At 27.0% G+C, this 15173-nt stretch overlaps 1 protein-coding gene across 2 annotated transcripts in view; it reads left to right on the plus strand.

Annotated features, from left to right (window-relative positions):
• Positions 1 to 15173, plus strand: part of LOC103570893 (matrix metalloproteinase-2) — a 142783-nt gene that overhangs the window by 112490 nt on the left and 15120 nt on the right. For both annotated transcript variants that reach the window (XM_014441024.2, XM_053742944.1), the window contains 2 exons: positions 1336 to 1482; positions 10110 to 10252. In XM_014441024.2, coding sequence (XP_014296510.1) covers positions 1336 to 1482; positions 10110 to 10252 — 290 coding nt within the window. The remainder of the gene's footprint in view (positions 1 to 1335; positions 1483 to 10109; positions 10253 to 15173) is intronic.

Raw genomic sequence — 15173 nt, forward strand, 5'->3', positions numbered from 1 at the left:
GCTTTATAAATTAAATGCAACCATCTAAATAAAAAATTAAAAAAAAACTACATGTAAAAAAACTGTGAAAAGTTACAGCTCTTAGGGCAAAAACAGAGCTCTCGTATGCGAAACTTCAAATAATATAAATAGGGCCAGGGTTTATGCTTTAATTTAAAAATAATAATTAATAATTAATGGGTCAAATTTTTGATATTACGGCAAAAATATTGGTCGTATGAAAAAATCTTTTAAGCAAAAGTTGTTCAAAATTTAATTTAAAAGAAAAAATGTTTCTTATAGTTTTTTCTTAGGACTAATGAGTAAGACGTAATTACAAAATTAAGATTTTTGTAATTATCAAAAATTTGAATCACTCATTATGAATTTTAATTTTGGAATTACGGTGAAAATATTGGTCGTATGAAAAAATTTTTTAAACAAAAGTTGTTCTAAATTTAATTATATAAAAAAAATGTCTCTTATAATTTTCCCATAAGATTAATGAGTAAGCCGTAATTACGAAATTAAGATTTTTGTAATTATCAAAAATTTGAATCACTCATTATGAGTTTTAATTTTGGAATTACGGTGAAAATATTGGTCATTTTGAAAAATCATAAGAGAGATTTTTTTTAGAAAATTAAATTTTCTACAACTTTTGTTTGAAAACTTTTTTGGTAAAACCAATATTTTCGCCGTAATTTCAAACATTTGAATTATTCATTTCAAAATTAAGGCAAAAATCTTGTCCCTAATTGAAACTGCTTCTTGTAATTAAGCAGAGCCATACGGGCAAGTGTGGGCAGTGGATAAATGTGCGCAAACCCATGAATTTCAGTCCGAAATGAATAGGTTCGCTCATACTTACCCCACATGACTCTAATTACAATTATAGATTCCAAATTTTACAGCTTCTAGTGTATTTTTAATTGAATAAAACTTTATTATGAATAGAACACTATTGAGGACTGAAAGAAGCTTTATATGAAATTGTAATAATTACTACATCTCAGAAATAATGTAATTTTTACAGTTTCGAAGTCGAAGGACTTTGCTGATACTTGAAACTGTAATTTTTCCACGCAAAATAATAAATTGATAATTAACTTTAGTTTTATTTATTGAAATATTTTAATTAAAAATGTTGTTCTCATTAAACTTTAAGAGAACCCTCATTCGAATATTTTAATAATGAACATGAAAAATTTATTTATCGAGTTGAGTTTTTCTTCTCTTTTTTTAATTAAAAAATTAACAAAAATAATTAGTTTCAAAAGTATTGAAAAAAAAACTACATTTGTTAATTAAAATTTATAAAAATTATAATTTGTGATTTATTTTTTTTTTTTTCAGTTTGCGAACAGAGCGACCAAGTGGATTAGATCCCTATGGGGTGAGACAAGAATTAAGCCGCGCACTGGATCTATGGGCAAGAAATTCAAAGCTTACATTTCAAGAAGTCAACAGCGACCGTGCAGATATTCTCATATATTTTCATCGGTATGTATTAATTATTTATAAATCATAATTTTTAAGTAGTCATTATTTACACTAAATTTCTAAAACCAAAAATTATTTTCAAATTAAAGATTTTTAAATCTTAATCGAAATCAGTCGTTCAGTCCAACAAAAAAGTTTATCACAATTTACTACAATTAGAGATGTCTCTACACAACAAACTATAGAAAATTATTCGATACTAATTGTAATAAAAGTCACCTTACACTAAAAAAAATTCCCGTCTCCAAGTAACCTTGTTTAGCAATATTTATTGAAAAGGATTAAAAATGATGAAATTCAAATTCTTTTCAATAATTTTAACTCTTTTGTTTATATATATATATATATATATATATATATATATATATATATATATATATATATATATTATATTTCAATTTTTTTCAATCAGTATTTTTAACCAGGACAATATTTAAATTCAAGAAAATTTTTTTGAAAACACCTTTTTCAGAAAATCTACACGGAGAGAAAATTATGGTAACTGTTCCTAGTACGTTTGTGAAGTATCATCCCATACCGTTATGGTAATGATTACTTGGGATTATGGGATATAGACCTATACTTTCCGGGAAAAGTTCCCATAAGTATGGGAACAATTCCTATCATTAAGGTAACAGTTCCCATATCGCATGTGAAAGAATCATGGTACTGATTGCCATACTCATAGGAATAGTTCCCATAAGCAAATAGTAACCGATCCTATAACCACATTATAATGGTTCCTAAGTGTATATGGGAATAAGCCCTATATTTTATGGTAACTATCCCTATAATATTATGGTAATCATTCCCATAATTTATGAGAATTATTACCATGATATTATAGTAACCGTTATCATAATATATAGTAATGATTACCATAATGTATGGGAATTATTACCATAATATTATGGTCACCATTACCATAATATTATGGTAACCATTATCATAGTTACATGGCAACGATTACCATGATTCCATAGGAACTATTCCGATACCATATAGGAATTATACCCATAATTATAGGAATGATTACCATAATATACATGGGTGCCATTCCTATAATATATTGTAACTGTTACCATAATTTTCTCTCCGTGTAGAAACCCCCTTCTTTCTCAGACAAATTTTATAATGGTCCATTGTGCCCCGGTTTCGTCTATATAATTTCATAATTTCTCATCGCTAAATTATCAATGTTGATCACTGACTGATTTAATATAATCTTGTATTTAAATGTTCGTTAATTATAAAAAAAAAAAAAAAGTATACAACAAACTGTAATCGACAATTGGGATTATTGTAAAGCAAATCAGCAAAATATCTCGGTCACGAGTGAAATTAATTCTATCAGCTAAATATACTCGATAATTTACAAGTGAGTGCACTCGATTTGAATATCAAAGTTCTATACATCTTTTTGTTCCAATTTAATTTGTTAGACGAGTCCTCATATTCAGTATGATTACTGCGATTATCTATCGAGCTTAATAATAATCATTTATCACTATGCTAAATAATTTCATAATATAATGACACTGATAATAATTAAATAAATTTACTCATATTGATAACACTCGCACATTAATATTTTTAATTTACATTTAATTAAAGTCTATTAATTTACATAACCTTTAAAAAGAAATTAATTATTCATTGGCATTTCAGTAAAAGTTAAATGATAAGATATTTTTAAAAAATATAATTACGAATCAATAAGACTGTTATATATATTTAATTGAGTTTAACGAGACTATAAATTACTCTAGTCGTAATGAAAAATATGAGATTTAAAAAATGAGATAATGTAATAGCGTTCCTTGGGAATAAAGAAAGTGATAAAAGTAACTGGATGCTGGCAAATTCCCAATTAGTTATCTCTCTTATAAAATGCCCACTGACCGGAAATCTATTCGGTATCATGCCTTTAGATGTCACGGACTATATGTCCAGCAAGCTTTAAAATTTACTGGTTACTGATTGGGCCGCCCGAGCTGGCACCTGGAACTAATGGAATAATTCTACACTTTTTCTTTAGCGAAACATACTGCAGTGGATTTTTTTTATTGCAATTTAATTACACTGAAATATGATCTTTTGTTTTGAAATAAAAAATATAAATTCTTTGTGATAATTAATTAACAATATCTATATCTTATAATTATATATTTAAAAAAAAATTGACATTAATTATTATGACACTTCAATTAGCACCGTTATAACTTATCGAACAATTATTGGAAAATACAACAAAAGAAAATTCTGTGATAGAATAATAATATACTTTTTTTTTTTTTTTTTTTTTTTTTTTTTTTTTTTTTATTATTTTTATTGGAATTTTTTCGCGCTTATAAAACTCTACTATTGTATTCTAGAAACAATGAAATCCAATTTTGCAGTCTCTAATTTTCATAACGTTGCCGTTGAATTGTCTCATTGTGAAATATCAAAAATTATGCTAACATTGTAATTTTAAAAAAAAAGATCACTTTTTTTTTTCTTTTAATCTTTTTATTTTTAAACTATTTGAGGTATGAATAATGGAAAGCTGTTGTACACTGTAAGGCAAATAACGGGCTAATTGACAACTCTAGAGTCTTGTAAGCCATGAAAAAAGTTTTCGAAACTGAAATGTAGAGACCGACGAAACTGAGATAAAAGGATGTGAAAGAACACTAAAAACTGTGAGATTTAATTGATAACGAATTCTATAGGTGAAATATCACTTTGACATGTGAAATTACTCTCCATTGTTTGTGAATTCAAATTTATTATAATTAATATCATGCATGGTCAATTGTTCAAAGAGTTATATTTCAGCCACCATAACCATATCATTCTAGATAGAACGTTTCGGCGTAATTTACATCGAGTCTTTGTGTTTAAATATCAACCTGACTAATGAAAATGACAGTATGTTGAATACTGCAGCTCGTTAAATATTAAAAATCAGCACAAACGAAACTATTTTAATAAGCTATAAAATTAATTACAATAGAGAGTTCTTTAGCATTTTCTACATAATTCATAACTTTCAAAAATTTATTTATTTTTAGTAATAAAGAGTATTTCACATTAATGCTATTTTTAATATGATATTTGAGAAATCTTTTAGAAGTCAAAATTATCTCTTATATTTATTGGTAAATCATTATACCATAAACCTATATATAATAGACTTTTCAGCTGTTGTTGTTAGTGTATGTTTAATTTCAATAATTTTATTGTTTCTTGTATAGTACACGGAGAAAAAATTATGGTAACCGTTCCTAGTACGCTTATGAAATATCATCCCATACCGTTATGGTACACAGAAAAAAATGAACTATAAAAATTGAGAATGACAAGTAATATAATGATAAAGTCATCAGTAAATACTATCATTCGAAATAGTAATTTTTTTATTTACGATTTAAACGTGAATAATTACAGGATAAGTAGGAAAATTTATTGTCTATACAAGAAAAATTACTATTTTAACTTTAAAAATTGTAACTGATATTTAGAAAATAGACGACACGTATTATAAAATTTACTATTTGAATGTTAAAATTCCCCATATTGACAACCGGGTTCTGAGTTATAATTTCAAATAGTAATTTTTAGATTTTTTTTTTTCCGTGTAATGATTACTTGGGATTATGGGATATAGACCCATACTTTCTGGGAAGGTTTCCATAAATATGGGAACAATCCCTATCATTATGGTAACAGTTCCCATATCGCATGTAAAAGAATCATGGTAACGATTACCATACTCAAAGGAATAGTTCCCATAAGCAAATAGGAACCAATCCTATAACCACATTGTAACGGTTCTTAAGCGTATATGGTAATGGTTACCATAATATTATGGGAATGGTTACTATAATATTATGGTAACGATTACCATAATATTATAGTAACCATAACCATACGTAGATAGTAACGATTACCATAATTCCATAGGAACTATTCCGATACCATATGGGAATTATACCCATAATTATAGGAATGGTTACCATAATATATATGGGTGCCGTTCCTATAATCAACATTTCAAAAAAACCGGTTACCATGCAGTATGGGAACCATTCCCATAATATATTGTAACTGTTACTATAATTTTCTCTCTGTGTAGCCATGCTCGCTATTTATAAGATCAATTTGATCAGATAAATATAATGGTGTCAAGTTATCAGCCATTTTATACACGGAAAAAAATGTTGGTTCGAAACCTACCAATTTTTATTATACTGTCGACGAAACTTTAAACAGGAAGTGAATACGGAAAAAAAATTATGGGAACTATTCCCATAATATAATGGGGACCATCCCTATAATACGATAAAATTTTTTTCTTGCAAAATAGTGTAGAAATTTTTTCAAAATTTGAAATTTTGTCGAAAATTAAATTTTTATTTACAAAATTTGAATTTTCTGCGAATGTAAATGGAAAAGATAATTTTCGGGCCAAAAAAAGTTTTATAGTTTAAAGAAATTTTTCGTATTTAGTTCATAGTGAAAAGATCTTATTTTTCTGTGCAGTCTTCGAAAAAAGTACAATGAGACTATTTGAAAATCCGCTTTAAAATTAACTGACCGTAAAAAAGCAATTACTTTAATGATATAAAGTAAAGTAAATTGTGATTTTAATTTTTACGAAATTTATGACATGAAAATTTAAAGAAGTATGCAATAAAAGTATCTAAATAAGTTAACTTATAATGATATCTATATTTCATATTTCTGACTGGTTTTCTGGTCAATAATTTCCAGCAACTTGCTTTAAATTCAGAGTTAAATTTTAAAAAGTGCACGTGAATTATTACGATCATTTTACATTGACCTATTTTTATATTTTTTTTCCGTCAATTTTTTATTAGATGTCTAGCCAATTCATTTATGTCTCTAAACCATAAATAATTGATGCAATAACAACAGTTGAGTTTACATCGATTTTTATATTATTATACTATTAACTATCATTTTACTTGTTCGCTAATAGGGGAGACCGGGGCAAAACGGCCCACCTAAGCCAATTATTATTCTTTTTGGCTTTTAACCATCAAGTTGATGTACTCTCGTCCAACTATAACTCAATTCACCAAAATTTTGGTGAAGCTCCCGAAAAAAAATTTTTTTTTTTGGGAAAGGCCGCCTCCGAAAAAAAATGAAAAAAAAATTTTTTTTTTTATTGTAAATAAATTTCCCCCTGTCATGGACTGTAGTCGGAATCAAAAAAATCATGGATTCAATGTCAAAAATGTAAAAAATAAGCTCATGATTCCTTTGCAGGAATTGACGAATATTTTTCCGATGCGTACATTTATGAATATTGTGAGGATTAATTTATAATACACTTAAATTAAATTTAATATCTAAAAAAGTATTTTTGTTACATTTTAATAGTTAATGTTGTTAATTTTATAAATATATTATCCATAATATTACATATAATAATTATAATCGTTTTGTTGGATTCTATAACAAATTATATGAATAAATTAAAAGTTATTTAATAAAAAATAACTTAATTTATTAATAATTATTTTCCTATTGAATATAAAATTGATTATTGGTATTTTTAACTTTTTCAAATACTCTATTTTACTTCAAATCCATAGAATTAACCAAAAAATGATGTTTCTATTAAATTAATCATGACTAGGTTATAATAATATGAAATACATTTTTTTTAGAATTTTTGAGTGGTTCATTTTGCCCCTAGTTTCACGTATAGGACTAAAAATAAGTAAATAATCTGAATTTGTGATAATTTTTGATTTTGAAAACAAGAAAAAAAAATTTTTGGTTAATTTTTGAGGTGGGCCTTCTTGCCCCAGGGGCCGTCTTGCCCCGGTCCCCTACTATAATATAATCTGTCAATAATAATAAATTATTTAGACAAAAATTCTATCATTAAAAGTAGTACTAATTCCACATTATGATGTCATAAATAAATTATAAGAAATGATATTCTTGCGCATTAATTACATGAATTTTTTTTTAAATTTTAATTCCTCCATTCGTTAGCAAAAAAGATTTTGAGCTTGAAGGTAAAGTGAAAACTTTACCCGCGAGTTAAACCAAAAAAACAACAGCTTGTTTCAAATGAAACTTTATTTTTTTTTTGTTTTCAAATAAAACATACTACAAGATAACCAGATTTTTACCATTCAAACTTCCATCCTAACTAATTGGATTCAGTTTTTTTTTTTTTTTATTCACGTTTGTCTGGAATTCTAGAATTCCTAATTATTTTTTTTTTTTAACATTTTCTTTCTGATACAAAAAAATATCAGTTTCATTTCTCGTGTACTTGTATATTTTTTTTAGCTTTGATACTAAAAAAAAAAAAAAAAAAAAAAAAATAACGGATAAAAAAAAATTCATAGTGAATAAGTTGCAGAAATATTCTTATTATGTTCATGCTTTGAAAAAAAAAAACTCGTACAGAAAACTACATTTTTAAATCTGAATATTTTCATGCTTTATAAAATTCTCGAGGTTAGTCGTCAATTTTCAATGCAGAAAGCTTGTTATTGTTTTTGTCCATGTTATTGTTGTTAAGAAACAATGGAACGAGTAAAGTGAAAGAATAAAGAAAATCAAAGAGAATAGTAATAGAAATACATTGAAGATTGTTGTGAGAGTTGAACTCACAAGGGATTTTTTTACCCAGTACTCTGGAACTTACAATTTATTTTGCAATCCTTGACCGTTTGCTTCTGCATACTTAACTAGTCGATGTAAAAGGGGTAGAAACAAAAAAAGATTCAACTTTTATTAATGGAATTTTTAACAAAAGTCGAAAAACAAATAAGCATAAGTTGTTTTTTTGTAGTTTATCATAAAACTATTATTTGAAAAATTTAAAACCTCTTTGAACACAGAAATAGAAGATTTCTTGCCGGGGTCCATTTTTTCTGCAGAAATATTTATATTTGATTCTACTTAATTTTTCTTTTTTTTTTTTTTTTTTTTTTTTTTTGCTTTCATACATGTTATTTTAAATCAATAAACTGTTCAACTCAAACTATAATTAACTTTGCAAAAAAAAGTTATTTGAATAAAAAAACAAAAAAAAGAAATCAACTGGATTAAGTACATTGTACGTTTGAAAGTTTCTTACCTAATATTATCGTTTGAATATCAAATAGGGTGAATTTCTTAGCAGTTGAATTGGGTTGAAAAGTTCGATAAAGTAAAATAAGAGTATACACTAGATTAAACATACGGAAAAAATATAAGATGAAATTTTTTTATAAATTACTATTTTAAATTTTTGAATGTAGTTTGAAAAATCTGATGCAAAAATTTAACAAGTGCAATTATGAAATCATGATAAATTATAAGATCGTCGTAAAAACTAGATTTGAAGATAACTTTTCAAATTTGTTGCTTTTTTTTATCCAGAACATGATTTTGCTGAATTTTTTGAGTCATATAATTAAAATTTTTTAAAATTCTAATTTTCGTAATTAATTTTTTTATCATTCTATGAGAGTTATATAAATTTATGCAGAAAAGTATTATAAAGAGTAGTAGAAACGTTTTAGGTCACTTGAGAGCCAGTTTCAGCCACTTTTAAATTTTCAATAAAATAATTTGCAAAAAAATGCAATGACGTAGTTAATTTTTTCCATGTGTTTGAAGATACTTTTATCACACTATTACATTATAATTTTTTTATAATACGTTTTCATTGATCAAAGTAAAGTATTAAATGTCAAAAAATGGAGCAATGGCCACAAATGTGTACTTCTACTCTGTCTATAAAATGGCTGCAAAAAAATGGAGTTAAATTCGAAAAATCAATTTTTAAGCAAAAGTTCCCAAAAAAATAAAAGAAAACATATATGTATGTACATATATTTATCTTGAAATCTTATTTTCGCGACAACAACACAACGACTACATGATTGCGTCATGAATTTTGTAATTTGATTTTATAATAATCTTTTTTTGATCTGATATTATTTTTACAAAATGACATTATAAAAGTATGACTCAACTATTCTAGAAAACAAATATTTGGGTTGAATTATAATATGTCTCATTATGCTAAAATATGTCCAATAAAATTGCAAATGAGAAATCTTTATTAAAACTCATAAAATAATATAGGAATTCCAGATCTGATATTTTCTAAAAATATAAAAATGAGAAGTTTGAAAAATTAAAACTACTCCATAGATTAATTAGATCAATTCAAATATTTTTAAAATTTTATTATAATTAAATCTTTTGATCGCGTAAAAATTTCAAAAGATATTATCATAATTAAATAAGTTTTCAAAAGTTTAATTTCATTTAAATTTTAAATAAATTTACATGATTTTTCCCTTCCCTCTTTTTTTCTACGACACAACTACTCGTCCAAGTTTTAACCAACTCTTTCAATTGCATCTTATTCATACAATTGACATCTTTAATAAATATCACGAATAAAAGTTTGAAAATTTATTTATTTTTTTTTCAATTTGATACCGATTTTTTTTTCTCGTAAAGTTACTGTAGAGAAGTGATAAAATATTTTTATTATCTACATTAACTTTTTTAATTTTCAAATAATAAAAAGTCATGAAGCCCAAGATGGTTTGAAGAATTTTTTAAATTAAATCTTGGTTAAAAATTTTTTACAGAGGATATCACGGTGATGGTCACCCTTTTGATGGACGTGGACAAATATTAGCACATGCTTTTTTTCCCGGTCGTGATCGTGGAGGTGACGCACACTTTGATGAAGAAGAAATATGGTTGCTGCAAGACGACGACAATGAAGAAGGTAACCTTTTTTTTCTTTTTCAATACACGTCAGTCATTAAAAAATAATAATCTATCACGTTCTAATGAAACTACTTTATAACAGTGTTATATATTTTCATCAACTTTAGTAGTAGTATTTCAATGCCCTTTGAATATAAGGCTAAAAATAAAATAAAAATCAATATTGTCGCATCGCCAAAAGGATAACCTTGTCTCTTTCTAAGAAACACCATTTCCAAAATAATTTGATCGTTACTATAGACGACGTTCCTTTTACCTGAAGTAGATTGTCTAGATGTTGGACCCGGGGTTAGAGAGATCTTGACATCAAGCCAAGTAGGTCAGTGGTTGGTCCTCACGTAAGACACTTTTTAAAGCAATAAACTGCTAAAGATTATCGATTCAAATAAATAAGTCCAATTTTGAAAAAAAAAAATTTTTAAGGCAGTATTCTACTTTGAACGCTCGAAAAAAATTTTATTTTTCATGAATTTTTAATAAGATGATGAATAAAGATATACATATAGAATTTGTCAGGCTTAAAAAATATACTATTGAAATCCATTTAAAACAATTTTATATATTTTTGAAATTCAAAAATATCATTCGAATACAAGGCTTCGATTAGTAAATGAGTCTGCGATTGGTGCGAAAATTTCAAAAATAGACAAATTAAATAATTAGCAGCCAGCTGCACTAGGATTTTTAATGTACGTACAAAAATAACAAAATGGCGGCGAATTTTCCACCATTATTATTATTTTATTTTTTAAATATGCTATTTATTCATAGAAAAGCTACATTCGATTGCTTTGTTCTTGAGCTTTCAACATAAATCAAAGTCTTGGACGATAATCTTGAATATTGACAGTACGATAGCAAAATAAGATCTTTTCAATACTTTCAATACAAATGCTGAGCTATCATATCGTTGAATAAAATCTTTGGCAACAAATCAAGCAATAAAACTCTCAAGATTATTTCCAATTGTCAAACTATCGTTTTTTGTTTTTTTTTTTCACTTTGTTTTATGTAACTTTTATGTACGTACAAACTTTTGCTGATCCTCTTAGGTAAAAAAATATAGTACACTCTTGTGGTTTCAACTTTCTATTCTCAAAAAGTTTTTAAGACAACAGAATAAATATTCGTTACTTTTACAATAGACCCCAAACCCAAAATGAATTTATTTTTTGTCCATCACTTGTTCTTACTTGTGCTCTTATTTCGATTTTTAATATTCATATAGAGGAGAGAAAGGGGAATTTTTATTTCTTTTCTATTTACTTTAAATATCATTTTTAAAAAAATATTTAACGTATTTGAATTCCCGAAAACTTACCATTTCCGTAAGTAACCCGTTTTGCCCCTCTCTCCTCTACTTATTTTTTATTTTATATCTTTGCTGGTTGTATTCGGTATCCACTAAACCCCTGGATCAGTTTGTTTACGAGTACAGGAGTAAATCGTTTCAGCAACCGTTACACGGATCTCGGATCTTGGGAAGATTGACGAGTTTACTCGAGATAAGAGACCGAAACGAGAGAAAAATCGAAAAAACCAGGTCGCTTTAAAAGCTGTCATCCTTGAGTAACACTTCTATACTCAGCTTTATATTTTTCTGTTGAAAATACTTGTAACTATAAATAGCGTTATTACGAAACTTAGTACAGAAAACTATTTTTGAAGTCTATTATAAAAATTGTGACCATTAAATTGTCAAGCTTGAAAATAATTACTAAAAATGTACTGCATTAGTAATAAACTGTGAAAAAAATGGTGTAAGTTCACAGTATCCCGGTGTTGAATTTAACCCCGATGGTGTTAAAATAACCCATAATTGTATATAATTTGAGAAACATTTATGATTCAAATTTTTTTCGACTCAAATACGTCAGATGAAACTGAAGCTAAAGGCCGTAATAAGTAGCGGCCAGAAATTTTTGCGTGGCCGCTACTTGTTACGGCCGCTAGCTTCAGCTTCATAATACGTCAGATGTTTTAATTTCTGTTGCTATTTATAGAAAATAAGACAAATTTTAAATTTATATTGCAAGACTTTTTTTTTTTTATTTTGGGCAAAAATTTTCGAAAAACATCTTTTTCAAACTTTGTAATAAAATTTAATAAATATAGTTATTTACTCGTAAATTTAAGTGAAAAATATGATTTCCAATACAACTTGAGAGTTCAGGTGTCGGACATAAAAAACTTTGCCAATGTAATTTCCGGGTATTTCAAATTTCTTTAAAATAATTGTAAAAGTTTTATAAATGGCGAATTGAACCCACTCATAAAAAAAAAAGAAGAAATTGCTCACTAAAATGATTGGACGTGTGTCGAAAAAAATTTTAAAACTTTTCCCATACGAAAATAATAGTAACGATTATTTTTTGAATATAGAAACTTTTTTATGGTTCTGTTTTCCTTCCGGAATAATATTCTGGTAAGAAAAGGAAAAGATGCACAAAACCAGAACTGTGACCTTGATCTTAATCTCAATATTTTGCCACATTCCATCTTACGGCGTGTAAATTATGTTCTAATCATATATAAAAATACCATAATTAATGTAGATCCATATTAACACAAAATTTTTTCTTGTACAGCTTCTATGTTACCTCAGGAAAATTAACCCTGTTATACAGTAGCCAATTTCGCTCGACTGTTCTATACAGTTGTTTAATTAAAACGACTCGTGTTATGGATGCTTGTAAGCGTCAAAGAACAGAAACAGAGTACAAGGAAAAAAAGGCCATTCGGCAGCCGAAATGGAAGTAGATTTCATAACAATAAAAAAAAAACTACTAGGATAGTCACTCATGGGTGATGTGGAAACCTGTGTAATGACAAAATTACTGACTAACTGATGTTCTTATAGATAAAATAATAATAGATAATATTTAGCGCGTTATATTCTATATATATATATATATATATATATATATATATATATATATATATATATATATATATATATATATATATATATATATATATATATATATATATATATATATATATATATACATACATATATAAACTTTTGAACCATATGCATTTTCTGAATTCGCTTGACGAGCCGAGTCGAAATATAGCAAAATTTTTCAAAAGTTCCGTCATGAGGACCAATGCAATAGTTAGATTTCTATGAAATCTACTAAAAATTCCATTTAACATAAAAAGAATTCCTATTTTGACTTGTGAATTAACCCAGTGTTAGAGTTAAAAAATTGATTACCAAATTTTTTTTCGTGTACCCATGCAATTTTGTCCAGTTTAATCGCCCGGGTTTTTCCTAAAATAAATTAAGTTGATAATTTTTGAAAAATTTGAATCATTCTGATCCTGAATGCCTAAAATTGGCACACATTGAAGTGAATATTTGTGTACAAGAGAATTTTGCGTAATATCAAACGAGGAGAGGAATGTAATATAATTTGATTATCCAGGCATCATGGTTATGTGAACTGTGAACTCTAAGCTGATTAATTTTCAGAGATTAATAATAATCCTGTCGCAGAATCTATCCACATTGCGTAAAATGATCTGATACAATGCGTTTAATTACAAATTATAATTATTTGGCTCTAAAAAAACTTAATATCCAACTGAATATCTCAGAACCGTACTGCAAATTACAATAAATTACTATACAGTGTTTCTAAGTTCTCTAGGTTCTCAATTGAAATTCATAATGCGTAGGGTCGTTAAATGTAGACATTACTGTTAAAAAAAGCAATTAAAATAGTCTTTGGTTTATAACAAAATTATTCAAGTATTTCCGTAGATTAGTAATTATAAAATAAAGACAAGTCGGCTTATAGTTGTTTATTCGGTATGAAATAGTATGAATAATAATGTTAATTTGCCACGTTAGCTGTGTGACGTAGAAAAGAAAGGATAGAGAAATAGAGGTGGCGACAACAATCGTGAATGCGCAGTGCGTTTTGGAATAGTAATATACATTCAATTCAAATCAGAGTTGTTTCATACTATAAATGCATTGTGTTTACATATAATCTCGTGTGCATGTTAATGGAACGTGAGGGTGGAACGTCGTAACCTGGTGCCAACTTGGTTCACGTTTTAAAGCTCTAGAATTATTAACGGGATCAATTGCCAACAAATTTTCCTAAGTGATTCTACATTTATTTTATTCTCACGATCTGCGGCAATGCTTTTAATCTACATGAGGTTATTACGTATTCTTGGTGTTATTTCGTCTAAAGATTTATCGTTTATTGCTCCGTCGCTTTTAACTAAAATTCTAAGTTTCGACGTATATCCGAAACAAAATACTCAGATATGATCATCCATAAATACTCAGATCTGATCAGATCCAAAAATGGTCCTGTATGATCATATATGATAATGTATGATCATACATGAAGACATCTATGAGCTCATGTATAATCATACATGAACATATATGATTATATCTGAGTATTTTTCTTCGTAAATAGCTGCAGATATAATCATACATGACTATATATGAAGTAACATATGAACTCATATATAATCATACATAAACATATATGATCATATCAAAACATTTTTCCCCTATTCGACTGCAGATATGACCATACATGATATCATGCATGATCATATGTGCGTTCATATATAATCATACATCAACAGATATGATCATATCTGAACTCATATATAATCATACATGAACAGATATGATCATATCTAAACACATATATAATCATACATGAACAGATATGATCATATATGAACATACACGAACAGATATAATATATGAACTCATATATGAAAATACACGAACAGATATGATCATATATAAACTCATATATGAACATACACGAACAGATATGATATATGAACTTACATATGAAAATACACGAACAGATATGATCATATATGAACATACACGAACAGATATAATATATGAACTCATATATGAAAATACACGA

The sequence above is a fragment of the Microplitis demolitor genome, chromosome 2 (genome assembly GCF_026212275.2).
Source record: "Microplitis demolitor isolate Queensland-Clemson2020A chromosome 2, iyMicDemo2.1a, whole genome shotgun sequence".
Taxonomy (NCBI): domain Eukaryota; kingdom Metazoa; phylum Arthropoda; class Insecta; order Hymenoptera; family Braconidae; genus Microplitis; species Microplitis demolitor.